This window comes from Tachysurus fulvidraco, chromosome 8, assembly GCF_022655615.1.
Source record: "Tachysurus fulvidraco isolate hzauxx_2018 chromosome 8, HZAU_PFXX_2.0, whole genome shotgun sequence".
NCBI classification, from domain to species: domain Eukaryota; kingdom Metazoa; phylum Chordata; class Actinopteri; order Siluriformes; family Bagridae; genus Tachysurus; species Tachysurus fulvidraco.
Window position 1 is genome coordinate 21,104,633 of NC_062525.1, and position 27,324 is coordinate 21,131,956.

The following is a 27,324-nucleotide window of genomic DNA, read 5'->3' on the forward strand; positions in this document are numbered from 1 at the left end:
AACTTTGTTACTTTTAATTTGTCAATTTCTCTTATAATTTGTTGGCTGATTGACCACAATAAAGAAGTCATTCTCATCCAGGTCTGAGGAGTTTTCTCAGTATTTTTGTAGTAATTATACAGTTAACAGTTAAGTTTAACTAAAACAGTCTTTAGTAACCAAAAAGTCTAAGTGTGGAGATCACCCTGTGATGTGTTGACTTGGAGACCGGCTCTGAGTTCCGACAACACCTCCACCCCCGAGCACCAGATATCTTCCCAATATATGCCCTGGCGCTCCTAGGAGCCTCCTCTTTGGTTCCCAGTATTTCTTGGAGTCCCACGGTGCCATATCACCTTATTTACCGGCATCACCTCCTATGTTTTCTAAATACACTGACCTAATTTCCCCATATTTCCCATCACCTTTTTCCCATATGCCACCCGCTTCGAATGTTATCACACTATTGAATGGATGCCCATTTATGGATTTTCCTCCCCTTAGTTCTCAGGACCTAGGTCTGTGAACCAATGTCTTTTTCATTCTACATAACAAGTTATAGTTATGAGCTAATGTCTGAGAACCATGGACTTCTTCATTCTACATAACAATTTATGAGCTAAGGTCTTGGAACCAAGGTCTTCTTCATTCTACATAACAATTTTGTATTTGTTATTACAAATGTGCTCAAAAGAGCCTTACTTCCTGGTCAAAGTGGAGGATTAATCCTTTTTTTACAGCTACAATGAGCAAGTTCCCTCATTTCATTTCTTGCTATTATATATGATTTCTACTGATTATATAATTGATTGATTATATGTTAGATTTATGAGTTTGAATTATGATAAAAGTTCTTGATTATATTGGTTATGTTGTATTAATGTTTTTGCTAAGCCCTTGCTGTTATAATGTTGCTTTGTATATAATGTTACTGTCTATGTTTAGCTTACTAAACCTATGAGCTGAACATTGTTATGATCTCTGTCTGTCAGTTTCCAGACTGGGCTTGCACTCACATGCATATTTTAGGCCTTAGTTTCTTTGATTCCACTAAAGGTCAGGTTCCCTTTAGACCCTCAATCTCAGATTCAGCAGGTCCGTCCAGCTGGTCGCCTGATTCAGCTGTCTCGCCCTACTCCCTTCATGAGGCCTGTTTCAGCTGAACTTTTGATTTTCACTTCCTCACACATTGTTGATCAGACAAAGTTACTTTTACTAAGTTTATGATTACAATAAACATCTTTGGCCTACAACATCACCTACATATGTCTTATGACAGCAATTGTAATATTTTGCAAGGCATAATACTGGTTATAGTATTGTAAAGAATAATACTTTTATTATTTCTACTAAGATTTTTCACAACAACGTGACTAAAGTGGTTCAACCTTAATGTTGTGAAGCGATGAGAATACTTTTTGTGAGCAAAAACGAAACTATAAATAACGACCGTAGTGAAACTGTGTTTACATCCGAACGCCGATTCAGTATTGGCCGAAGGTGAACATGTGAGCACCACGACACATGGGTGTGATGCTGACACAGGAGCCGGCCAATAAAATGAGCCGCCGTTTGGACGTAAACATAGAAGCCACTACGTTCACTACTGTATGTCAACTGCATATGACAACAGTTCAAATTGTTGAATAAAGTACTTATTTTTATTGTGTTTTTGTGCAAAAAAAGTATTCTTGTCGCTTCACAACATTAAGGTTGAACAACTTTATTCACGTGTTTTTACTACCTTTCTGGACCTCAAAAGGTGCAATGTCGTTCCTGCCTATGTATGGATCAGAAGCCATTTGATTTCACCAAAAATGTCTTAATTTGTGTTCTGAAGATGAACAAAGGTCTTACAGGTTTGAAATGGCGTGAGGGTGAGTAATAAATGACACAAATTTCATTTTTGAGTGAACTAACCTTTTTGGCCTAGGTACACTTGATATAGTTCTTAAGGTAACTTTGCATGTAAGTTTTTTAAGTATTTTTGAGATATTGCCACAGTTTTTCTTGATTTAGACTGTCTCAATTTTATCTCTTTGTGTTATAATAGACAGACTCAATGAAATGTGAGATCAGAACTTCTGTGGAGCACCAACTGTATGACTCCCTCTACATACAAAAATCTCACTCGAATATTACAAAAAATGGCAAAATGAATGTTTAGGAATGTAAACTGATATTTCATGACAAACTACATCAAAAAACAGTAAAAAAAAAACAACAACATTTTTTTAGCATGAAAATACTAATGTGCCTTAGACTTTTGCAGTACTGTACACATACAAAGTCAAAACGAAATTTGAATTTATCTATTAATGTACCTGGTAGGCTTCAATGAGCTCCTCAGATGATTACAGGTAGGAAAGCAGGCACTGAATCACAGCATCTCTCTTATCTTCAACTTGCTGTTAAAACAAAAGAAAATCGCAGCAAACATTAACAGTGTACAACTCCAACAAAATACTGTATCTATAAAGCCAGGAAGCAGCAGGATGTCAAATACATTTACCTGGAAGAGTGAATCTAGCATACTTCTAATTTCTATGCCTGCATTCTTTTAAACAAATCCAGGAGCTTTGGAGTGTAGAGGTCCAGTTTTTGCAGAAAGGTTGGCTCCAGGGGAACTGTGGTTATCCTTCTGAACTCATTCTTAATCTAGGACAAAGAAAATAAAATGTAACACGATTTAGTAGTTAAATAAACACTATTTTTTGCCAAACACACACACACACACACACACACACACACACACACACACACACACACACACACACACACACACACACACACACACACACACACACACACACACACACATGTTATACTAATGAAATTAAAATATTTTATTGTTTTTAATGAATGAAATATGCATTCCAAAATTTATAAGTACCTAAATATTCATCATATACATCATGCAAGTAATAGAAGAACTAAGTTTACCTCAGATTCACAAAAAAGAACTGGCCATCTCTCCTTGAAATCTTATATGAACCGACGAAAAAATCACCTGAGACATATGCTAGCATTAGCGACAAGCACGTGTACATGCATACACGTTTATATGAACTAATGAAAAAAATCACCCGAGTCATATGCTACCGTTAGCCTCAAGCATGTGTACATGCATACACGCTTATATGAACCAATGAAAAAATCACCTGAGACATATGCTACCGTTAGCGTCAAGCACGTGAACATGCATACATGCTTATATGAACCAACAGAAAAACAAGCCAGCAAAATACAAACGTTGTAACTGGGAACATATAACACTGGCTAACATTATTAAATGTGACCTGACAGAAATAGCTCATGTTATTGTGAACAGACAGAAAATGAGAAAAAACTAGCATCGATCGTCACATTTACACTAAGTAAACTTATTAACATTTAACTACCATCGGTTTTTAGGGTAATCATTTATTGTCAGAAAGATTTCTATATATTAGACTATTTACACTCACCGTTTCAAAGTGCTTTCAAAAATCCACGGTTTGCGCACCGAGCACCAGATAGCGCATTGTCACATCCTGTTTCAGGTCCCTCGCCTCGCCTCGCCTCGCCTACCTTACAGAAGCATTACATACTAAGTTGTCTCTACTTAACATGATCATTGCACTCAATATTTCATCTGAACATTGCAAACTAATTTGAATTAGTAGTGACAACATTTTTAAAAAAAAATGACAAAGAATAAGTAATGACCACTTAAAATGTTTCATTAACACAAAATCTGGGTTTAGAGTGTAGCTGATATGCGTCGGCCCCCTTTTGCAGGTTTTTCGCCTACATGACCTACCCAACAAAAAGTGGTACAGCTCCTACATACTTTGACATACAGGGGTGAGCCTTGGAAAGAAGAGATTCTCTAGTTTCAGAAACTAGTTTCAGATTGATTATAGGCCTTACTGGCACAAAGTTACAGAGGCTAGAATGGAATTTTTCATTTCCCCCTGGGTTGTTTACCTGATAAACTGATTAATCTTATTTTTCTGGAACATGCTAGGGACCAAATAACAACTGAGGGTTATAGCCACATGTCTAGGCTTTCACCAAAAAAATTCAAGTCAAAAGACCCAAAAATGGCTTCAATAAAAATATTTTTCTACGGACATGGTCGTCTGGTGCAGCGTTTTTGTGTACTTGTTTACTGTATAACTTTGAATTAAAAGGCTGCAGGCTCAGTCTGAAAGGCCATAAACAAGCATAGACTCTCTCTCTACCACTCTGGTGTGAAAACAGGCCTGTAACTTGACACCCTGAGCTGTGAGAGGGACAAAAGGTCAAGGATTACGCAAGAATTCTTCTGCACAGCTTGTTCACGCAGACGCTGCCAGAGAACACACGGCATGTTGTATATCGTTGAAATCGTCTGTTTATTGGCTAAAGAGCTGTATAGGTCCCGGCCCATTTCATTGCTATTGGAAGGAGTAATTGTCAGTCAAATGCGGGTTCCCAAAAATGATGTCATGACATCATTGGCTTCCCAGCCGTCTATCTCTGCAATACAAGCACCGATTGGCTCAAGTGAGGGCTTGTATTTAGAATTTTTGAATACCCCAATGAGAAGTTAGAGTGGCAAAACAAGATGATGGCACACAACTGTTTCCAGTTTTTGGAACACAAACGGAATATTTGCGGCGTGACCAAAGCGTTTTGGATTAAAAGGCTTACAGATTTCAGTTCCTTGGACCTATGTGGATTTTTGTGGATTATTTGTTTTGGAATATATTACCCCAGTGAAGAAAGGGACGCGTCTAAAGGTAAGGGAAAAACCGGTCTAGCGCCACCTAGGTCAGTTTTGTCCAAATTTTTTTTCTAATAGTATGAAGGCTGTGAATCATATTATGCTTTGTGTGTGGGCTTAAAAAAATATTGAGAGTATAAACTTTACTAGGTAAATAGGTTTTTTCGTGTTTTTAGAGGATTTGATGCTTTAAAGATGAAATGAAGCTTGTTTCTGGGTCATCCCCTAGTGGTCACTTTGACTTCCGTGCCGTGCACGGCACGGCGACCCGTAAATGGGGATTAGACTTTTTCTTCATCACGTTTAAAGTTAATGGCCTAACGTTACCCGCGGGGCTCGGGTATCATTCTGGGTTTGTAATATGACATCCGAGGCTGTAACCTAACATGTCCAATTTCTAATTAGGAAGCTTGAATTTATAATTCAGATAGCACGTGAGGGCACAATTACTTATTCACACAAATATTACTTATTCACACAATTACTTATTCACACAAAGTTACTTTTACTAAGTTTATGATTACAATAAACATCTTTGGCCTACAACATCACCTACATATGTCTTATGACAGCAATTGTAATATTTTGCAAGGCATAATACTGGTTATAGTATTGTAAAGAATAATACTTTTATTATTTCTACTAAGATTTTTCACAACAACGTGACTAAAGTGGTTCAACCTTAATGTTGTGAAGCGATGAGAATACTTTTTGTGAGCAAAAACGAAACTATAAATAACGACCGTAGTGAAACTGTGTTTACATCCGAACGCCGATTCAGTATTGGCCGAAGGTGAACATGTGAGCACCACGACACATGGGTGTGATGCTGACACAGGAGCCGGCCAATAAAATGAGAAAAAAAAAATATTGAGAGTATAAACTTTACTAGGTAAATAGGTTTTTTCGTGTTTTTAGAGGATTTGATGCTTTAAAGATGAAATGAAGCTTGTTTCTGGGTCATCCCCTAGTGGTCACTTTGACTTCCGTGCCGTGCATGGCACGGCGACCCGTAAATGGGGATTAGACTTTTTCTTCATCACGTTTAAAGTTAATGGCCTAACACTACCCGCGGGGCTCGGGTATCATTCTGGGTTTGTAATATGACATCCGAGGCTGTAACCTATCATATCCAATTTCTAATTAGGAAGCTTGAATTTATAATTCAGATAGCACGTGAGGGCACAATTACTTATTCACACAAATAGATAAACACACGCCCGTGGGTTATTGCCATTTGTCGAAAGCGTTGCACCGCTTTCGTCGGGCAAAGTTCACTGTTTGTCAAACATATGCGTAGATTACATGTAAAATACAGGACAATTGTTTTCGACACTAATAACGGAGGTTTGTGCAAATCGGTTCTTTAGCAAACTTAACTCTGTCAACTATTAACAGACAGTTACAGAAACTATTAATGCAGACAGCTTAATAGCTATATAATTTTCTGCATACATAGCTAAATTGACCAATAAACAAATATTTAATTAACTTACCGTGTAATAATCACATCAGTCTTTGAGACGAATTTCCATTGCACTCCTCTGCACGCCATATCGCAACCAAGAACGCATGTGTGTAGATTGCCTGGCTTCTTTAAGTAAGTTTTACTTGGTTTTGTCATTTTTTTTGCATTAATTGATTAGATGACAAAACACTAAGTACATATTACTTAGACAGTTCCATTTGAATTTACCTATGTATTTAAGCACAAGAAATGAAAATGAAACCTCAAGTAGCTTATTGAATTAAATGTGACATTTTGAAGTAAAAAGACAAAATAGTATTTGTTTGTAAAATTTACTTAAATGACTTAAATGATCTTTATTTACAGGCACAAAAATCATTTTTTACAGTGCATACTGTGGAGTGGGAGGGTTGGTCTAAACGGGACTGGGCCGACACCTTGGCTATATTGCTTAGTGGAGACGGCCAACTGGCATATTATATGCTTGATCCAGAGATTGCCTGAGACTACGAGACAGTGAAGCAAGAGATCCTCGTTCAATATATAATATAGAATGAATATAGAAGCAAATAGTTTAAAATATGATTAGTTGTAAAATTGTGCTTATAATCCAACGTGAAAATAGCGTGTCTTATTTAAGAAATGAAAATAAATGTACACATTAAGGCCCCTAGCCTCCCCTCCCCCCTCCCTTACAGAAGCATAACTAAGTTGTCTCTACTTAACCTGATCATTGCACTCAATATTTCATTTGAATAGTGCAAACAACCAATTTGAATTAGTAGTGACGTTTTTTTTTATACTCTTAACATGGTCACAGTTTATCTGCTCCTTTAAAATGTCTTCTGATCACTGCCGTTGTTCAGATACAAATGAAGCCTTCTCAAAGAAAAATGGATAATTGAACCAATTGTCTTAAAATAAACACGAGCCTTCTTTCCTCAATTTTATTAGCATAATTGGTTCCTCAAATCAAGCCTAAAAATTGCACAGGTGTTTGCATAAAAAAGACATGAAAGTGATCTTTTGAATTTATTAGTGAAATGTTTCACTATTTTTTATAATAAACACAGATTTTTTTTTAATATTTAATATTTGTTCTTATTACAAATAATAATAATAATAATAATAATAATAATAATAATAATAATAATAATAATAATAATAATAAGAAGAAGAAGATAAAAACTTATTTTTATCTTAATAGACATAAGGTATATTGTTTATATTTTATATATATATATATATATATATATATATATATATATATATATATATATATATATATATATATATATATATATATATATAAATTCTATGCAGTATAATCTTCAGATCAGCAGTGACACCTGTGTCAGGTTTCCTAGAGTGCCACAAGTAGTACTGCAAAATGTTTTATATCTATACAATATACAGTATGTAAGAAATACATGGGACATTCATAAACTATGGCTACATAAAATAGAGTACAGCATTGGTCATTCAAAATGGTCATGCAGTACAAATAAAACATAAAACAAAAAAGAAAATGAACAAATTAATTAAGTTCCATTAAAAAAGTCAAAGAAGGGATAGTTAGCAGTGGGTACTAATTCATATGAATACTTTTGTTCTAGATATACATTTTCTCATGAATATTAATTTCTGCTACACTTGTCATGTCACCACAGTCTGCATTTGCAGTCACACACTTTATATTTGTATGAATATTTCCAATAGATGGCACATGTGTGGTTAAACACTCAGTTTGTTCAACGTCTTTGGATTAGTTTTATTTTATTTATCATTTATTTATAATATTTCATAAAATTTATTGTGATAACTACACTCAACTGTATGCGTGTAGTGTTTTGAGTTTTCGTGTAGAGTTGAAGGTGAAGAAACTCTTGGTTGTGTTTGCTCATTACATAACTACTGAATTGATTTATTAAATGATCAATTTCATATATTGTATTTGCGTTTGTAATTGTTTTTAAATACTTGTCTTTTGATTCTTATACATGTTACCTATTAAATGATTATTTATTATATTTTTAAGTAATGAGAAGTGTAAATAAATCATGTAAAAGTAAAAAAATAAAAGAAGCAACAAGAATAAAATGTTTTGAAAGATTTATTTTGACTGATTTAGCTAGTACAAAGGAGACCAATCACTTACAAAATGTGATAGAAAAAATTCAATATAAATCAATTTAAGTTTATTTGTATAGCGCTGTTTACAATTGACATTGTCTCAAAGCAGCTTTACAGAACATAAACATAGAACAGAAAGTTATTATAAAGAATAATATAAAGATTAATATAAGAAAGTTCAAGATTAATATTAGATATATTTAAGTGTGTTTGTATTTATCCCCAATGAGCAAGTCTGAGGTGACTTGTTGAATTCTAAAATTATTTTCATTCATTATTAAATCAAAACAGTGATTAATGAATAAACATTGAACAGAAATAAAAAAAATGTAAATTATAGCACTGTAAGTAGTTCAAGCAAACTAATCAGAATCCCATTGCAATGGCAGCTGAGCATCTCTGGAAAATTATGGAAGGCATGGCTGAGAGAGAAAACAAAAAGCAGAAGGGAAAGTGAATGCATAAATTGCAAATTCAAATGGAATTTTAAAATATTTTTAATATTTTAAAGCTTTATTCTTACTTTTTGTTTTTTAAAACTTACCGGTGCACAGCTGCCTGTCATCTGCAAACAGAGGTGGACCTGGCAATGCAGGTAGATCTTGGGGGAGAATCCAGTGAATGTGAACATACTAAAAGAGAAGCGGCTGGATGTGGAGACACCGTTCTTCAACACGTCCACCGTGCTATCATTGGGGTTCGGACACCTAAAGAAAGAAAGGGATTACTTTTCCGTAAGTGATTTGAAAGCCACATTCACATTTCTAGTCTTTTTTTTTCACCAACTTGTTAATGATCAGGTCCCAGCGGACAGAATAGTCCATTTGGTTGATGGGTGTGGCCCAGCAGCTCTCCAGCACGATAGCAATCTGAGTGCTGTCAAAATGATCCACTTGCACTGCTATATACATCTGACGGTTCACTTCTAGGGTCACATTGCCAGAGTACGGTACCAAGAATGTAGCATCAGTATACGGGATCATGTGGATGTGGAATGTGCTCTCAGTGGACAGTTCATTGCTAATTACACTGTGAAAATAAAGAAATGCATTTTAACATTTGAATAATAATAATTTATATTATATGGCATGCTTCATATTAGAATGTAACTAATCATATCTAATCAAGTATGTAAATGACAAAACAGAACTGAAACTAGAGAACAGCTGAAATAAAAAAGAAAACCAATATGTTTAATGCTGCTTTTGAAAATAGGTAGAAGGAAGTTAATTAATTTTGGCGAAAGCAGCCTCAAGACTTTAGCAACTTTAATAGAGGGGGGGGGGGGGGGGGGAGTGAAAACATGCCAAAGTTGAATTATACTAGGATTATACCTTCCTGAGGCTTCAATGCCCATGGTCATTGAGATGTTCTGGATAAATTGATACACACAGGAAATGGCAATGTTGAGTCCACCAACCGTGTGACTGATCAAACCTTTAGTCGTCCCAACATTGTTCTTGAAGATGATGTGTGTGCCATTATTCTAAAGTAACACAGAAATGAAAGACACTTTATTTAGTTTCTGGATGCACAATTCCATCATAAAGCCATACATTACCTTTAAATCTAAATTTAAAATTGCTTATTCATAAAGTTAAACATTTGACTTCTGCAGTACAACAGAGTACAATATTTATAAAATCAAAAATAATTGCAGAGGGAACCTGAAAATTCTAACAGTGTATGTTACTGATCTCACTAATTATGTAGTGTTAGCATATCCACACAGTCTACATAATAAAATGCATGCAACACACTTGCAGTTTCTCATTTTATATCTTGTATATATGAAAAACTGCTTTTCATGTAAAGCCAGAGTGTAAAGAAATAAAAAAATGCAAGTGTAATTTGTCAGTAAATAGATCAATCATCCCTCCACCATATGAAGCCAGATTTCTAATGGTACTTCCTGGGTCATTAGTTCACTTCCTGTTTGGAAGATATTTAATCATGCTCTCAATAGCCATCTTTGCTAAACCTTTGTATTCTATCTAATCTCATGTACATTATCATTTCTGTTTCTATTCCTATTTGTGTGTGTTTTATTATTATTATTATTATTATTATTATTATTATTATTATTATTATTATTATTATTATTGCCTGGAAATTGATTATGACTTTCTGTTTTGCATTTAGATTGTTTGCATTGAATTTGCTGTATTGTTCAATAAAGTCAAGCAAACTGTGTTATTTCGTGTCTAATTCTAAAGTTAAAAAATGATAAATACAATATATAATATACAACAAAAAGGTGCTAGTTTTGTACCTCCAGAGTTGTTCCACACATGCTGGCATTACTGTCAAATTGGAAGACCAGCCTGTTATGTTGGATCTCCCCTTTGCATCTTGGGTCATTAAGGTGGAGAACATCTGTAGAATAGCCAGCTTCAAAGAGTTGACAGCGAGACAGAGACAGTGATCCAGTACTGCCTGAACATGTTTCTTTGGCGTCTGAAGAGAAATAGGTAAAAAAGTCAGAAAACTGTGGATTTAGTACTCAGAGAAATGCATGAAAGATTATGTGGAAAAACAATAACTAACACTGGTTAATCTCCTGGATTGTTTCCTAAAATTAGGATTCACTGTTGACAGGTGAATGATTTCTTCACTTGGGCAAGATCGTTAGCCTGCTAGTCCAAGATGAATGCCACAGTAAGGACTTGTAATTGTTTGGGACGACAAAGCTATTAATTAGCTAATAATTTTCAACACATTCTTCCCTCATTTTAAGGCCATAGCATAAGCAAATAAAGCAATAAATAAAACATGGGCTGCCAATTTAAATTAGGAATTATTGAGACATCTATACATTACGCTCCCCAAACAAGACAGTGTGTGTGCTTGTACTGTACGTGTGTGTGTGTGTGTATTCTTACTACTGATGTACTGATGGTGGGGACAAAAAATAGTAAAATGAAAAAATTACCATAGATATTCGGGCTGCTAGTTGTAATGTTGCCACAGGCACAGCCATAATCTCCATTTTTCTGTATACAGACTTCATCCGAAGCACAGTTCAGTTTCTGGCAGGGTGCTACAAAGAGAGGCGAGCCGAAAGACAATCTCACTACAGTTTTATTATCAAACTGGGGTGAGAATGAAATTGTCTGATACAGTTCAGATTGAAATGACACAAACTTGCCACCCATAACAAAAATGAGCTCAAGTGCCATGCTACAAGTGGCTTGATAACGGACTATAGTAGATGACTTAATAAACTAAAGTTCTAATGAAGTTAACAGTTCAAATACAGTTCACTTGTTTCACATTCACTCCCCTGCTTTATAAAGACCCCATGTTAGTACACCGTCCCTGGACAATAAAGGACATTGAACATGCTCATGAACACCTCCCTGGCCCGAGGGAAGTCGGGGGGGAAAAAGTTTGGTGTGGAGTTGGAACGTTTTTGCAAAGAATTTCGTCCCACCTCACTTGAACTGAGGCGCCTGCTGGGAAGAAAACTCCATTGCCTCACGAAAGTACAGTACACAACGCGCACAGCGGCCTTATTCCTCCACAGGATATGAGTGAGGGGGCAGTGACAGTGTACGAGGCGCACTTGAGAAACAGTTTAATGGACTGATTCCGGAAATATCTGACAAGATGAAAAACCTATGCATCTCGTGGGACACTGAAAAGCTGAGCCTTATCGAATGACATGCTCTGCATGCGGAAAAGCTGCTCACACAAAACAAGAAGGAGCGAGAGAAAAAGCGAGAAGCACAAACACACAAAGTTCAGCTGACAATCATGCAAGCCGTGGTGCGGTCTCGATCACATCGAGGAAGAGGAAGAGGGGGAGACAGTGGATGTTTTATTTGCGGAGGACAAGATCAATGGGCAAGGGAGTGCCGTAAGAGACATGATGAGGAAAGTGAATGACCATCAACATCTCCGGCCGAGGAGATCAGTGATTAATATGTTTCAGCTGGCAAATAGTTATTTAAACCTAACTGATGCATTGCGCGGCTGCTTTTTCTTAAACAACTATGTTAGAAGATCTATCCTGTCACTGTGGAAAGGATATTACTTTGTATCAGGAGGGTGAAATTATTAGCCTACATCCAGCAAAGAAAACACAACACCTAAGAAGATTGCTGAAACTACTACAAATTGGTTAAGAACTGACCCACACATTATTAAAACCTGGAAGGATTAGGGTTGATAGTGGTCATTTCATTTGGCCAGGCATATTGATGTTTATTTTTAAAAAAATCAAATCTCATAGTTTGAAGAAAGATAAGAAGTGGATGTAATTTACACACACACTCCTCAGTGAAACTTTACCTGGTGGTGCTGTTGTACTGTCTGTATGAGAGATAGAGATACAATGAGAGCAAGATAAGAAGTAGACAATGATGGACAGTGAGAACACTTGTGCCATTTAAAAGTGAATGTTTCGTGTCGCTGACAGAAGGATTCCGCCAGACCAAGACCCAGCAGGATAACGTAAGCCTGGACCAGCTCTGTGGGAGTATTTTTCCTGGACTATTGTTTTTGTATGTGTGTGTGTGTGTGTGTGTGTGTGTGTGTGTGTGTGTGTGTGTGTGTGTGTGTGTGACATCAGTCTGCAGTTCCAGTGAGGGATGCCGCTCCGCTTCCAGTTTCCACAGGGGGACACCACCTCACTTCCTGCATGCAGATGATGTCACAGCCGGTTTTTGCTTGTATTCTTGGTGTCCTGCTACATCGCCCTTCACCTGTTTGGTCTGGAAGTCGCTTCATTTCCTAGTTTCCTGTGGAGGATGCCGCCCCACTTCCTGTCTGCGGGGGTGTTGCAGGCCCGTATTTCCTCCCAAAGATTATTTTTTTATATTTTTTGCTCCACGGCGTAGGTCTCCCCCTTTCTGGTTTTTCTGGACGTGGGTCTGGCCGCGGTGCGTCGGCGATTGGGCTCAGCCCTTCAGCTCGGCTGTAGACGAGGCTCTGCCCTTCAGCTCGACTATGCACGTCGCTTGGCCCTCTCTGGCTCCGCCACCGTGTGCCTTGCCCCCCCTCTTGCCTCGCCGTGTGCCTTGCACTCCCCTCCTGCCTCGCTGTGTGCCTTTCTCCCCTCGATATGATTTGATACGGGATTGGCGTATCGGGAGCCATGCCTCAAGGGGCAGTACTGTCAGGATCCAGCCCTGGACTTTGACCACGTGCTTCTGTTTATGTTCTGTGTCACATCTCTTCCTCCCTGCCTCTGCACACCTGTTCCTCATGTGTTAATTGTCATGGGTATTACTTTGTCATGTTAATAAATGACATTATCCATGTATAAAACTGGATGCATGGTACAGAGGTTTTACAGGATAAGCGGAATGCTTAGGATGGTAAAGATGTTTTCTGGTCAATAACATCTTATAGAAAAGATTCCAACAGAAATGTTTGAGTGCCCATCTTCAGGCCCACACCTCACCAATACAAAGGAACAAAGAAGGGAAATAAAGTCTATTGATAGACCTCAGCTGAGGATTATGGGTAATGAAGTGCACTGAAAAATGGTGATGCAGTCTGCAGGGGATTGTGGGAAATGTAGTATACAGGAAAAAGGAAAAACAAGTCTAATTCACAACAGCCGCCCCGAAATAGAGTAATGAATTTGCTATTAATCATTGATTATTTTAGGTAATGGAATTAACTTGGCAACTGGGAGTACACAAGTTTTATCATTGATATTAATCTCAGCTACTCCAACATGTCCATCCTGACTGGGTAGAATATGTACTATCCTGCCAACAGGCCATAATGCATGTGGAATTTGAGAATCAATAACTAAGACGACAGCAGTGTCATTTAAATTAGGCTGTTCCCTATTCCATTTTTGACCAAGTACCTGACCTGGCAAATAATAGTGAATGAAGGATGTCCAAAACTGGTCAGCAAGAAGAACCGCCCCATGAGAAGTAGATTTGGGGTGATGGTATCAAAATCTGAGATGTTAGATGAGGCATAACCAAGTGGCTTTGAATTAAACACCCCTTCAATTCAATTTCTACCAGGACTGTCCGTAAGACTTCCTCTCATATGGTTTGACTGCCGAGTACCACTCGCAGAGCGGTTTTAATTGAACAGATCTCTCTCACTCATGATCCTCCAAAATGTGGGGCTTGTGGTGGATTAAACTTAAATTTAATCTGCTGATTTTCAAATTTAAGTTGTAATTCAGTGGTAAGGTTCTGGAAGACTTCCTTCAATTCTCTTGCAGCACCACTGAAATGACTACCTTGGTCACTAAGAATTGGGTTGGGCTTACCTCTCCTAGATATAAAGGAACGTAGTGCCATTAGGAAACTGTCCATATCTAGTATAGTTAGCAAGGTAATATATATATATATATATATATATATATATATATATATATATATATATACACATACATACATACATACATACATACATGTATATACACACCTCAAGTAGTCTGCCATTTTACATGAACCAACCTTAACATGGAAGGGGCCAAAACAATCCATTCCAGTAGACCAAAATGGAGGTTTAGACAATTGGAGTTAGAGGAGGGGAGATCTGACATTTGAGGAATAGATGGTTTATCTCTCCGCTTCTTGCATTCCAAACAAGACCACCGATGTTTCTGTACAGCTTGTCTCCCTTTAATTATCCAATATTTATGCCAAAGTTCTGAAAAAAACTCTCTCTAGGCCAGGATGGAAAAGTTTATCATCACAATAATTAGATGGGACAGTGGATGTTTAGGGTCAAGAACAACAGGATGAACAATTCCTGATTCAATATCCTTTACTCGTCTTAGCCTGCCGCCCCCCTACAATAAGTCATGTTTCTTCATTCAGTTCTGGAGAAAGGGTAAGAAGGCGACTTTGGGATTCATGGGTTTTTGGGTTTATGTTACTTCAAGCACTGGTACTCTAAGGAAAACTTTGTTGTTGCGCTTGTTTTTTTTTTTTTTTAAAAAAAAGCACGGTTTCAACATAGGAAGTGTCAAAGGAGTCTGGATTGTGCTGTCGCAGGAGATCTTTTGTTGCGGACTTCAGTTCTGACCATGACTCAAGATAAGTCAGAAAAAGAGAGATTCAGTTTTTTAAGGTTTTTGGGTTATTCATATGGGATAATATACTTAGCATCATTTTATCAAAGGAAAATTATCAACTCTAGACTGATATGATGAAGCATATGATGAAAAAGTTGATATTACCAATTTTTGATTTTTTTCGAATAACAGTATATCCTAAACTGTTTTATTCCATTTATTCACTGTGTACTAAAGATTACCTGGTTGAATTGTTGTTGTAGTAACTGCATTAAAAGGGAGAGAGAGAGATTCAGTTATTCATCGCTTTGTGGAAAACACTGCACAGATGATGAACTAGCACCTTTTGTTTCGGTGGTCAGTAGTGAGAATTTACTTTAATCTAATCTTCAATTTCTAGGCATCATATGTTGTGTTTGTTTTGTAATTTCTGTAGCAGGTCCAGAAAACCTACAGTCCCTGACAAAAGTCTTGTCCCTTATCTATTTTGTAGAAACACCTGCTATTAACCTGACTTTTAATTAATCAATTGGTGTTAGAAATAGCTTATTTGAAAAGCTAAAACCCTCCCAAATTAAGTTTAATGCACTGAAATAAATTAGTTTCACTGAAAAAAGATTTATCATTTAATCAAGACAGAAAGGTCAAATTTTGGCAAGACAAAAGTTTTGTATACAGAAATTGAACAAATTTACTGCAAATATGTAAGTATGTACAAAAAATGTCAGCAAATTAAGTAGTGGTGCTGTGAGATCCAAATTTAATATCTTGTATGACTTCCATGAGCTTGAAGGACTGCATCCATGTGGTTTGGCAAGGATTCATACAATTTATTAATGAAGTCATCAGGGTTAGCAAAGAAAGCAGTCTTGCATGCCTCCCAGAGTTCATCAATATTCTTTGGTTTTGACTTCCATGCTTCCTCTTTCATCCTAGCCCACATATGCTCAATGATGTTCATGTCTGGTGACTGGGCTGGCCAATCCTGGAGCATCTTGATCTTCTTCGCCTTGAGGAACTTTGATGTGGAGATGGAAGTATGCGATGGAGCCCCACCCTGCTGCAGAATTTGGCCTCTTTTATGGTTGGGAATATAAGAGGTAGCTAAGATTTCTTGGTATTTTAGACTATTGATGTTGCCTTCCACCCTGCAGATCTCTCACACACCCCCATACTGGATGTAACCCCAGACCATGATTTTTCTGCCACCAAACTTCACTGTTTTCTGGGTGAATCTTGGATCCATGCGGGCTCCAGTAGGTCTCCTACAATATTTGCGGTGACTGTTTTTTAATTCAACAGAAGATTCTTCTGAAAAATCCACCTTCTGCCACTTTTCCAGCATCCATTCTTTAAGCAGGCTATGGGCCTTGGCAAATGCCACACGGTTTTTCAATTGTCTTTTGTTTAGTGCTGGCTTCTGGGCACTTATTCGACCATGGAGGCCATTTCGAGACAGAATCCGACAAACTGTTCTGTTCTGACTTCAGGTGACCAGGTCTCGTGGAGCTCTGCTGCAGTGGAAAATGGGCTGGCCTTGGATTTTTGAGCCAACAAACGGTTCGAGCAGTTGTCTTGTGGAGTCTGCCTGACCTGGGCTCCAAAACGTCTCCAGTCTCTTCAAATCTTTTTTTTATCCTCTGTACTTGATGCTGAGACATATTGAAGGTGTCTGCCACATCAGCAGTGGATCTGGTCTTCAGCCACTTGATAATAAAAACTTTAGTCTCAGTGTGAATCTTAGGCATGTTTGCAGAGGTCTAGTTGCAGTTGATGTGAAGGTCTACTGTACTGGGGTTCTTTTTATACACACCTGAGACCTAATTGATCCATTATTAGGTGACTCAATGAAATTTGAAATATGAAATATGAAAATTGACTCAATGGGCTTTACCAAGCTGTGAATATTAGAATACTTTTCACCGAAACATTATTACAAAACCACTGGGATTAAAATTAGCCATTTCTTGTAAAAAAAAAATCTTGATCAGAAATATATTTCAGCAGCATTTCAGATCAATTTGTACACAAGCGACAAGACTTTTGTCAGGGACTGTACATAAAACCTTTGAATAGAATGTGGTTGCTTTGTTTCTTCAAAGAGGGAGAAATTCCCAAAGTAACATGAATTTACAAATAATTTCCACACAGTTATTATTAAAATTTAAATTGTGTGGAATGTTATGAACTAATAATTATCATTGCTGCTTAGTGAAGATACAGTAGATTGACACTGTGCATTAGAAAGGGGTGATATGATAGAGGAGTTACTTTCACTTCTCCAAAGTTGAAATTCAGTAAAATTAAGTAATTTTGTTCCTCTTATGACAAATCAATTTGAGAATATTTACAGTTCTTGAATTAATTGTACACACAATGCTATTGACCCTTTTAAGGTTACATTTTAATTTTTTAGATCGCTCGTAAATCAAGTTGATTCCTAACTATCTGCATCCATAATTTAACAAAGCTGTTGGATGAATTTGATTTGCAGAACACATTACAGTTTTTGTTAATTTAGAGACAAATGAGAAAAACAATGACCTGTAAAATTAAAAGCTCAGTGACCAGTGATATTGACATTACAAGATGAAGACAGCTCAAATGAATCATTTAGTATAAAGGTTAAAGCCTTGTCCACAATGTAAAACTGGGCCTAGAAAGAAGAATATTTTGATTAAATACCTGGTGGTGCAAATGTTGTTGTCATAGCTGTATAATAGAGAGAATTTGATCTTCAATAAGATGAATTATTCATGTGAACACTATCAAGAATCACTGGATTTTTTTTTAGAACATGTGAAGTATGGAATTAACATTCATACATTTTGATCTACACACATACAAACTGTCAGTGAAACCTTACCTGGTTGTGCTATAGTTGTAGTATCTGTAGGAGAGAGAAAGTTATAGAATGGTTAGAATGGTTAGAATGTCATGTTTCTTTGTTATTAAAATTAATTTCACTTTATTTTCTTCAGAATGTTTACCTGGTGGTTCTGTTGTTGTTTCTGCAAGACAGAGAGAAAGACAGAGAAAGAGAAGAGAGATTCATTTTTCAGTTCATTGTTATGGTCTACAACCAAGAGAAGTCTTCACGAGAGCAAATACAGAGGTTTTTACCACAAAGTGCAAACCATTCATAAGCCTCAAGAATAGAAAGGTCAGATTAGACTTCACAGTACAGGTGGACAATGATCCAAAAGAGAATGCAAAAGCAACCCAGGAGTTTCTTAAGGAAAATAAGTGCAATATTCTGCAACAACCCCCTTTAATTAAATCTGAAAGTCTTCACTTCAAATTAATCTTGAGCCAAAAGTATAAAATTGTGCTCATGTCCAAATATATAAACCTACAACTGTATAATTCAAGATTATTAGACTAATATCAAGAACACTATACTTTTTAAAAACACAACACAGTTTTTAACATGCACTCATTTCAATTTACACACATACACTGTCAGTGAAACTTTACCTGGTTGTGCTGTAGTTGTTGTTATAGCTGTAAAAAATAGAACATGTAATCAATAAGATGAATTATTCATCTATACATTATGAAGAATACATTTCATTCTACACACATACAAGGTCTGTTAAACTTTACCTGCTTGGGCTGTAGCTGTCGTATCTGTGTGAGTGAGTGAGTGAGTGAGTGAGTGAGTGAGTGAGTGAGTGAGTGAGAGAGAGAGAGAGAGAGAGAGAGAGAGAGAGAGAGAGAGAGAGAGAGAGAGAGAGAGAGAGAGATTCAGTTATTAAAATTGAAATTGTATTTTATATTAATGTTTTATATATATGTGATATCACCATTATAAAATACACTGTCTGGAAAAACAAGTCACCAAATGGATTTAACTAAGCAAATAGGTAAGATCCTTTCATTGAATAACTGCTACAGTGATTAATATGTTTCAGCTGGCAATTAGTTATTTAAAACTTCTCAGTGAAACTTTACCTGGTGGTGCTGTTGTACTGTCTGTATGAGAGATAGAGATACAAAGAGAGCAAGAGAAGAAGTAGACAATGATGGACAGTGAGAACACTTGTGCCATTTGAAAGTGCATAGTTTTTGGGTCAAATGTATTTTTCTGCTTAAAACCAAATTTAACAACTCAACTTTAACAAACCATAAATATATACAGTAGCATTTTAACTATCCAAAGTAAAGAGTAAAATAAAGAGCAGTTGAACATCACTGTTAGTCTGCTTAAAGGCATAAAACCTCTCTAGCTAAGTGTGATTTTCTAACAAGGAGAATGTCATAAACTAATAATAACTCATTGCTGCTTAGTCAGAATAGACTGATATTGTGCATTAGAAAGGAGTGATATGATAAAGGAGGAGTTACTTTCAGCACTCCAAAGTTAATTATCAATAAATCAGTAAAAGATTTTATTCCTCTTGTGAAAAACAATATGCCAATATTTCATACACATCCTGCTATTGACCCTTTTAACGTTTCATTTAATATTTTAGATCACTCGTGAATCAAGTTGGTTCCTAGATATCTGAAACTGTAATTTAACAAAGCTTTTGGATAAATTAATTTTATAATACACATTACAGATTTGTTAATTTAAAAAAGAAGAAAATTATGACCTGTAAAATTAAAAGCTCAGTGACCAGTGATATTGACATTACTAGATGAAGACAGCTCAAATGAATCATTTAGTGTAAAGGTGAAAGCCTTTTCCACAATGTAACACTGGGCCAAGAAAAAAGATGTTTTAGATTAAATTACAATACCTGGTGGTGCTCTTGTTGTCATAGCTGTATAATAGAGAGAAATTTATCTTCAATAAGATTCATTATTCTTCTGTACACTATCAAGAATCATTGTACATTTTTAAAATATAACACAGTTTAAAACATTTACACATTTCAATCTACACACAAACACACTGTCAGTGAAACTTTACCTGGTGTTGTTGATGGCACTTTGTGTCATTTTGATGAAGAGACAAAGAAGAGCAAAAAAGGAGAAAGAATGATTCAAAACAATGAATGATTCACTTCCATGTTGCTCCACATTTTAGAATAATCTAAATTTAAAAGTAGCAAATCTTAAATTTATAATTTTTATATATAATGTTCACACATTTATACTGTACAAACACACTGTCAAAACTTTACCTTGTGGTGCTATAGTTGTTGTCATAGCTGTACAATAAAGAAAATTTTATCAACAATAAGAGGAATCACTGTACTTTTTAAAACATTTGTAGTATGGTATTAACATTCATACTGTACATTTCTATCTACAATCATACAAACGCTCAGTTAACCTTTACCTGGTTGTGCTCTAGTTGTAGTACCTGTATGAGAGAGAAGGGGTGAATAAAACGACTACTAAATCATTTTTGTTTGTTATTAACATTCTTTTAATTTTTTTCCTTTTACCTGGTGGTTCTGTTGTCATTTCTGTATGACCGAGATAGAGCCAGAAAAAGAGAGATTCAGTTTTTTAAGGTTTTTGGGTTATTCATAGGGGATAATATACTAAAGGAAAATGATCAACTCCAGACTGATATGATGAAGCATATGATGAAAAAGTTGATATTACCAAATGTTGATTTTTTTTGAATAACCGTATATCCTAAACTGTTTTATTCCATTTATTCACTGTGTACTAATCGCTTATGAATCAAGTTGGTTCCTAACTATCTGCATCCATAATTTAACAAAGCTGTTGGATGAATTTGATTTGCAGAACACATTACAGTTTTTGTTAATTTAGAGACAAAAGAGTAAAACAATGACCTGTAAAATTAAAAGCTCAGTGACCAGTGATATTGACATTACAAGATTTAGACAGCTCAAAGGAATCATTTAGTATAAAGGTGAAAGCCTTTTCCACAATGTAAAACTGGGCCTAGAAAGAAGAATATTTTGATTAAATACCTGGTGGTGCAAATGTTGTTGTCATAGCTGTATAATAGGGAGAATTTGATCTTCAATTAGATGAATTATTCATGTGAACAATATCAAGAATCACTTTTTTTTTTTAAACATGTGAAGTATGGAATTAACATTCATACATTTTTTATCTACACACATACAAACTGTCAGTGAAACCTTACCTGGTTGTGCTGTAGTTGTAGTATCTGTAGGAGAGAGAAAGACAGGGGGGGAGGCAGAAGTATAGAATGGTTACTAAATCATGTTTCTTTGTTATTAAAATTAATTTCACTTTATTTTCTTCCGAATGTTTACCTGGTGGTTCTGTTGTTGTTTCTGCAAGACAGAGAGAGACAGAGAAAGAGAAGAGAGATTCATTTTTCAGTTCATTGTCATGGTCTACAACCAAGAGAAGTCTTCACGAGAGCAAATACAGAGGTTTTTACCACAAAGTGCAAACCATTCATAAGCCTCAAGAATAGAAAGGTCAGATTAGACTTTATTGAGGCAGTGTGATGGGATGGGCATGCATGGCTTCCTATGGCACTGGCTCACTGGTGTTTATTGATGATATTTCAGAGGACAAAAGGAGCCAGATGAATTCTGATGTTTATAGAGATAAGTTGTTTGGATGGAGAGAGAGAGACTTTTTGAAATCCTTATTTACACGTCACATGTACAAGCCACATGTAATGAAAATCAGAGTGACTAAATAAATACATATTCAAATAATTTCAATAAATTAGGATACATATAATTGATGATTAGATTATCTCTAATGCAAAGCTGAGTTCTCCTTCTGTGACAGAGCACAGAGCATTCTCACAGCACCACACTTCTTTAAGCATGTTCACATCGTTCATATTTTTGTAAAGTTAGCGTTAGTTTATTTCTGTGAAAATAAAGGACAATCATATGAAACTTCATGGTTTATAATGGAGATAAGAGTTCACAGAGATAAACTAAAAAAAAATTAAAATCCCCCATTGGAGGTCGGCAGCTTTTTTGGTTAATGGTGGTTTGTACATTGCCCTAGAGTCTGGTTTAATATCACCATTAAAACCAAGTACGCTTCTCCATGGTGTGTCTACCCTCCCACTCAGTTTTTTTTCTTATTTTAAACCTTAACAACCCTGACACTGTCCCAAATCCATCTTCCCTTCTCCCCAGCACTCCAGAAGGGGACCTTCAAACCCTTCAAGGGCAGGAGCGATGTTCAGCTGGGGGAGGGTCCCTCTTATGCATGACCAGTCTCTGTATACTGATAGTCCATCAGCCAAAGACACTCCTCTGATGTTAGGAATGACCTCCAGTGGTGTAATTCTGATGGACAATATGCAGGGTTGACACCACCACAGATTTATATGCGCTGCCAGGTCCTCTGCCCTTGACAGGTCCACTCCTGCGATGTCCTCAAGCTCCCGAAGTGTCAAGATGCCTGAGAAGATGAGAGTCCTGGACAGTGCAGGGACGGTCACACTGGAGATGTCCATGTGCCCGCCATATACCAGAAACTCCTCCAGCAGCCAGTAAAATGTTCAACATCCTTTGTTCTGTTTTATTTAAAAACTTCCAGATGGAAAAAAAACCAAACAGACAGGTAACCCAGAACCATCCAGAATTTTAATGTCCAATAAAAATAATGTCCAGTCCAACATTTGGCCACCAACTGTGTGTAATAATCCAATGGATTCTGCCTTCCAGACTAAGACTCTAGGTCCAGTGAGGAACCACCTTCCTCCTTGATGGAGCATGCTCTTAGGGATCCAGTGTTTACCATCCCTTTTCCACTCTAAGCCTCCCGGAGTGCAAGTTGCCCATCTCCCTACTCCCCAAATAAAATGGCTTCACTTTTTGCCCAGTTGACCTTAGCAGAAGATAAAATCTTAAAGCCGTTTAAAATATAATTTAAAACATTCTTTTTGTGCAGTTATCATAATGACATGAAGTTATTTGCATACGCTGAGAGGCATATAGGACATTAGTGTGTGGAGTATTAAAACCAGAAAGATTACTTCACGGTTTACATAAATGAGGTTCAATTGCAATGGTATACAACATGCCTGACAGAGAACAACATTGTGTCACAACCCGGAGGAGGAAGACTGAAACACAGAACAGGAACACAGACAAACTAGATTGAACAAAAGACGAGTTTACACTGATGATGATTTGGATAGCACGGTTAAATAAAATGACGATTAACAATAGGGAACAGGTGTGCATAGATGGGGAGGAGTAATCAAAGGCTGGACAAACACGTGACAAGGAACATAAACAGAAGCACATGGCCAAAAGTCTGGGCTGAACCGTAACACCTTGTCATATACCTCTGTACACTCTAAAAGGGGCATATAAACCACCGTTAATCTTTATTACATTCTCAATTTCACTGTACAACACCTTGAACATGGCTATAAAACCTAAGTTGAACCAGAAGGTTTCCAGCACCTTCCACAAATATTCATGCTCAACCCGGTCAAATGCCTTTTCCTGATCTAGAAAAATCAGACCAGTCTTAAAGCCCAATAGCCTGGCAACATCCAAAATGTCACAAATTAGATACACATTGTCAAATATAGACCTATTAGGCACACAGTACGTGTGGTCCTCCTGGTAAATGAGCTGCTCTGTTACTTTTGTCAGTCTTGAGACTAATTCTTTAATAGCAGCTTACAGTTAGTGCACAGTAGTGACACTGGGTGACAGTTCCGCAGGTCATGACAGCCCTTCAACAGCTCAAAGGGAGTCTACCTCTCCTCACACTGTCTCGTAGGACAACCAGCACGTCCTGCTCTATAATGGTCAAGAAAGGCTTGTACTGTAGAACTGAACAGGGAGGCCGTCTATACCTGACGCCCATGTTTTAAAGATTTAAAACAATTCCATAAATAAATAAAAGACTGAAATTAGCATCCTCTAAAACGGCGGTGTTAAAATGCCAGTAGGTACTCCTAGGCTTCACATTCTTTTTACTGATAGCACCCGGCTGTGGGGGCAGTCGTGACCTAATGGTTATAGAGTCTGACTCGTAACCTGAAGGTTGTGGGTTCGAGTCTCGAGCCCACACGACTGAGGTGCCCTTGAGCAAGGCACTGAATCCCCACAACTGCTCCCCGGGCGCCACAGCATAAATGGCTGCCCACTGCTTTGGGTGTGTGTTCACGGTGTGTGTACTTTGGATGGGTTAAATGCAGAGAACGAATTCTGAGTATGTGTCACCATACTTAGCCGTATGTCACGTCACTGTACACTGTACCATACTGTGGTCAGAGATGCCTACTGAAACAATAAAAGAAAAGAAAAAAAAATGCAGTTGATGCTTAAAACCATAAAAACGCTCTAATCTTGCAAGGGAGAGTGTTATCAATGACATGGGCCCACATATACTGTATTTTGTTCGCCTAGCTCATGCACATCCATTATCTTCAACAGGCGTATATGGGATGCTGCATGAGGTTCTGTGTGTTTCCAAACTAAAATATCTGCTGTAGATTTAAAATCACAAAACGAATTTAAAACAATACAAAAATTAAAACATTAGAAGTGTTGCAGCTAGCAATCACATTGCTATGCTAATCTAAAAGAAAACATTCTCTCCACTGCATTACTGGGAGCATACACACAGATAAAATCTAAAACCTCATTCTCATAAAAATCTTTCACTTTTAAAAATTCTTCAACTAAATAAGAACAAGTAATAAAATTGCAAATAAATAGCAAGGCAACCCCACCAGCGAGTGTTTATGCGACTTAAAATCACCAACCCATCCCACTGCTACACCCATTGCTGATATCAATGTGGATTTCCTAAAGCACGACAACATCTATTTGATTCTGTATGAACAGTTCGTATAGCTCTCTTGTTATGCTCCATTGCTCCGTTAATATTCAGACTCTCAACATGGATACCAGTCATTAATAAAAATAAAATTGATAAAACAAAACAAAGGGTAAGAACCTTTCCAGTATAAAAAAAAATCAGAGTTTTACCTATTCACTTTAGTGATTGGTTTCTTCTAACAAAATATTTCCACATCAATAAAAGCTCCTTACTTTCTTAAATGTTTGACATCATGTAGAAACAGTTTATGGTCAGGGAAAAACTCTGCTATTGTCATATTGTCAGGTCTCAACCCGGACTTTTGGCCACGTGCTGTTTTTGTTTACCTTCTTTGTCACGTGTCTGCCCCGCCTTCGTCTGCCCCTCCCTGTCTTCACACCTGATCCTTATTGTGTCATCGTGTCTTTTTATATTTAAGTGAGCCGCGTTGCCGAGTGCAGCGCGGAATCATTAGTTACGTTTACCCCTCGTCATGTCTAGTCTATGTTACGTGTCTTCATTTGTATTGCTTTTATTATCGTCTTTATGTCGTTGTCTTTATTATTTATTAAACCCCCTTCCTTTGAAGCTATCCTGCATACGGGTCTGTCTCCTTCCGCTTCCGGTTGTGACAGAATGATTGCGCCTAAGAACTGAGACCCAGCAGGATAGCTTCCAGCTCGGACCGGTTTTTTTTCTTCTTCCCCTGGACTGTTCCGGCAGTCCTTCTGACCCTTTTTTCTTTTTTCGGTGGCATCGCTCCGCACTTTTTCCGGTGAGGGACGCCGCTACACTTTCGGTTCCGTCCGAAGCGGTCGTCGCCTCACTTCCTTCGCGGAGGATGTCACCATACCGTTTTTGCCCCTTTTTTATTTTTTGGTGCCCTGCGGCATCGCCCCGCATTTTTTTTCGGTGAAGGACGTCGCTCCACTTTCGGTTCCGTTCCGAGGAGGGCGTCGCTTCACTTCATCCGCGGGGGGTGCTGCAGGCCCAGGGCGAAGGACTTTTCCCACCCTCCCACCCTTCATATTCTGGTCATCGGGACGTGGATCTGGCAGCGGTGCGTCTGGGGTTATGTGCGGCCCTCCAGCTCGGCTGTGGACGTCTCTCGGCCCTCCAGCTCGGCTGTGGACGTCGCTCGGCCCTCCAGCTCGGCTGTGGATGTCGCTCGGCCCTTCTGCTCGGCTATGGAAGTCGCGTGGCCCTTCTGCTCGGCTGTGGACGTCACTCGGCCCTTCTGCTCGGCTGTGGACGTCGTTCGGCCCCTCTGCTCAGCTGTGGACGTCGCTCGGCCCTCGCTGGCTGTGCCCACCGTGTGCCTTGCTCCCCCCACCTACCTCGCCGTGTGCCTTGCCCCCCCCCACCTACCTCGCCGTGTGCCTTGCTCCCCCCACCGGCCTCGCCGTGGACCTTGCTCCCCCCATCTGCCTTCGCCGTGTTCCTCGCTTCCCCCATCTGCCTTCGCCGTGTTCCTCGCTCCCCCATCTGCCTTCGCCGTGTTCCTTGCTCCCCCATCTGCCTTCGCCGTGTGCCTCGCCCCCCCCCCGACCTTGTCGGGGTTTGGCGCTTCGGGAGCCGCGCCTCGAGGGGGGGGGTTCTGTCAGGACTCAACCCGGACTTTTGGCCACGTGCTGTTTTTGTTTACCTTCTTCGTCACGTGTCTGCCCCGCCTTCGTCTGCCCCTCCCTGTCTTCACACCTGATCCTTATTGTGTCATCGTGTCTTTTTATATTTAAGTGAGCCGCGTTGCCGAGTGCAGCGCGGAATCATTAGTTACGTTTACCCCTCGTCATGTCTAGTCTATGTTACGTGTCTTCATTTGTATTGCTTTTATTATCGTCTTTATGTCATTGTCTTTATTATTTATTAAACCCCCTTCCTTTGAAGCTATCCTGCATACGGGTCTGTCTCCTTCCGCTTCCGGTTGTGACACATATTCTTCAGCCAGTTAATGTTCTTTAAAAATTATTTAATGTCCTCAGTGCTGTAAACAACATTTAAATATTGCTCCTGTAAGTCAAAGTTTAACACGGAGTGTGACACATAGTCATCACTGTCCGATTCTCTTTGCTCTGCCTTTGTATCTATTTTTTGCCTGTTTCTTTCCTTGTCCTTTGTCTTGCTTTTTCCTTTTCATTGGTACATTGTTACAGTGGCCAGTGTTTCCAGGCAGTTTCTCTGTACTTCTGTGCCTGCCTCTGCCAGTGCAGGCAGCTTCAGCACTGCACCAGAAGCCAATGGCCTTTTCTCAGTTAAGCACAGCCTTGCTGCCTCTCA

General features: G+C 38.0%; 1 protein-coding gene across 1 annotated transcript; it reads right to left on the minus strand.

Annotated features, from left to right (window-relative positions):
• Positions 1-8,551: 8,551 nt before the first annotated feature.
• On the minus strand, positions 8,552-21,557 carry LOC113662187 (pancreatic secretory granule membrane major glycoprotein GP2-like). Its single transcript, XM_027176921.2, has 9 exons — positions 21,540-21,557; positions 21,407-21,430; positions 21,228-21,254; positions 11,263-11,370; positions 10,603-10,787; positions 9,665-9,816; positions 9,117-9,359; positions 8,875-9,037; positions 8,552-8,752 (listed from the first exon to the last, which is right to left on the minus strand). Exons 3-9 carry the CDS (start codon positions 21,250-21,252, stop codon positions 8,738-8,740), a joined length of 891 nt encoding a protein of 296 aa, XP_027032722.2. The 5' UTR covers positions 21,253-21,254; positions 21,407-21,430; positions 21,540-21,557; the 3' UTR covers positions 8,552-8,737.
• Between the last annotated feature and the right edge of the window lie 5,767 nt (positions 21,558-27,324).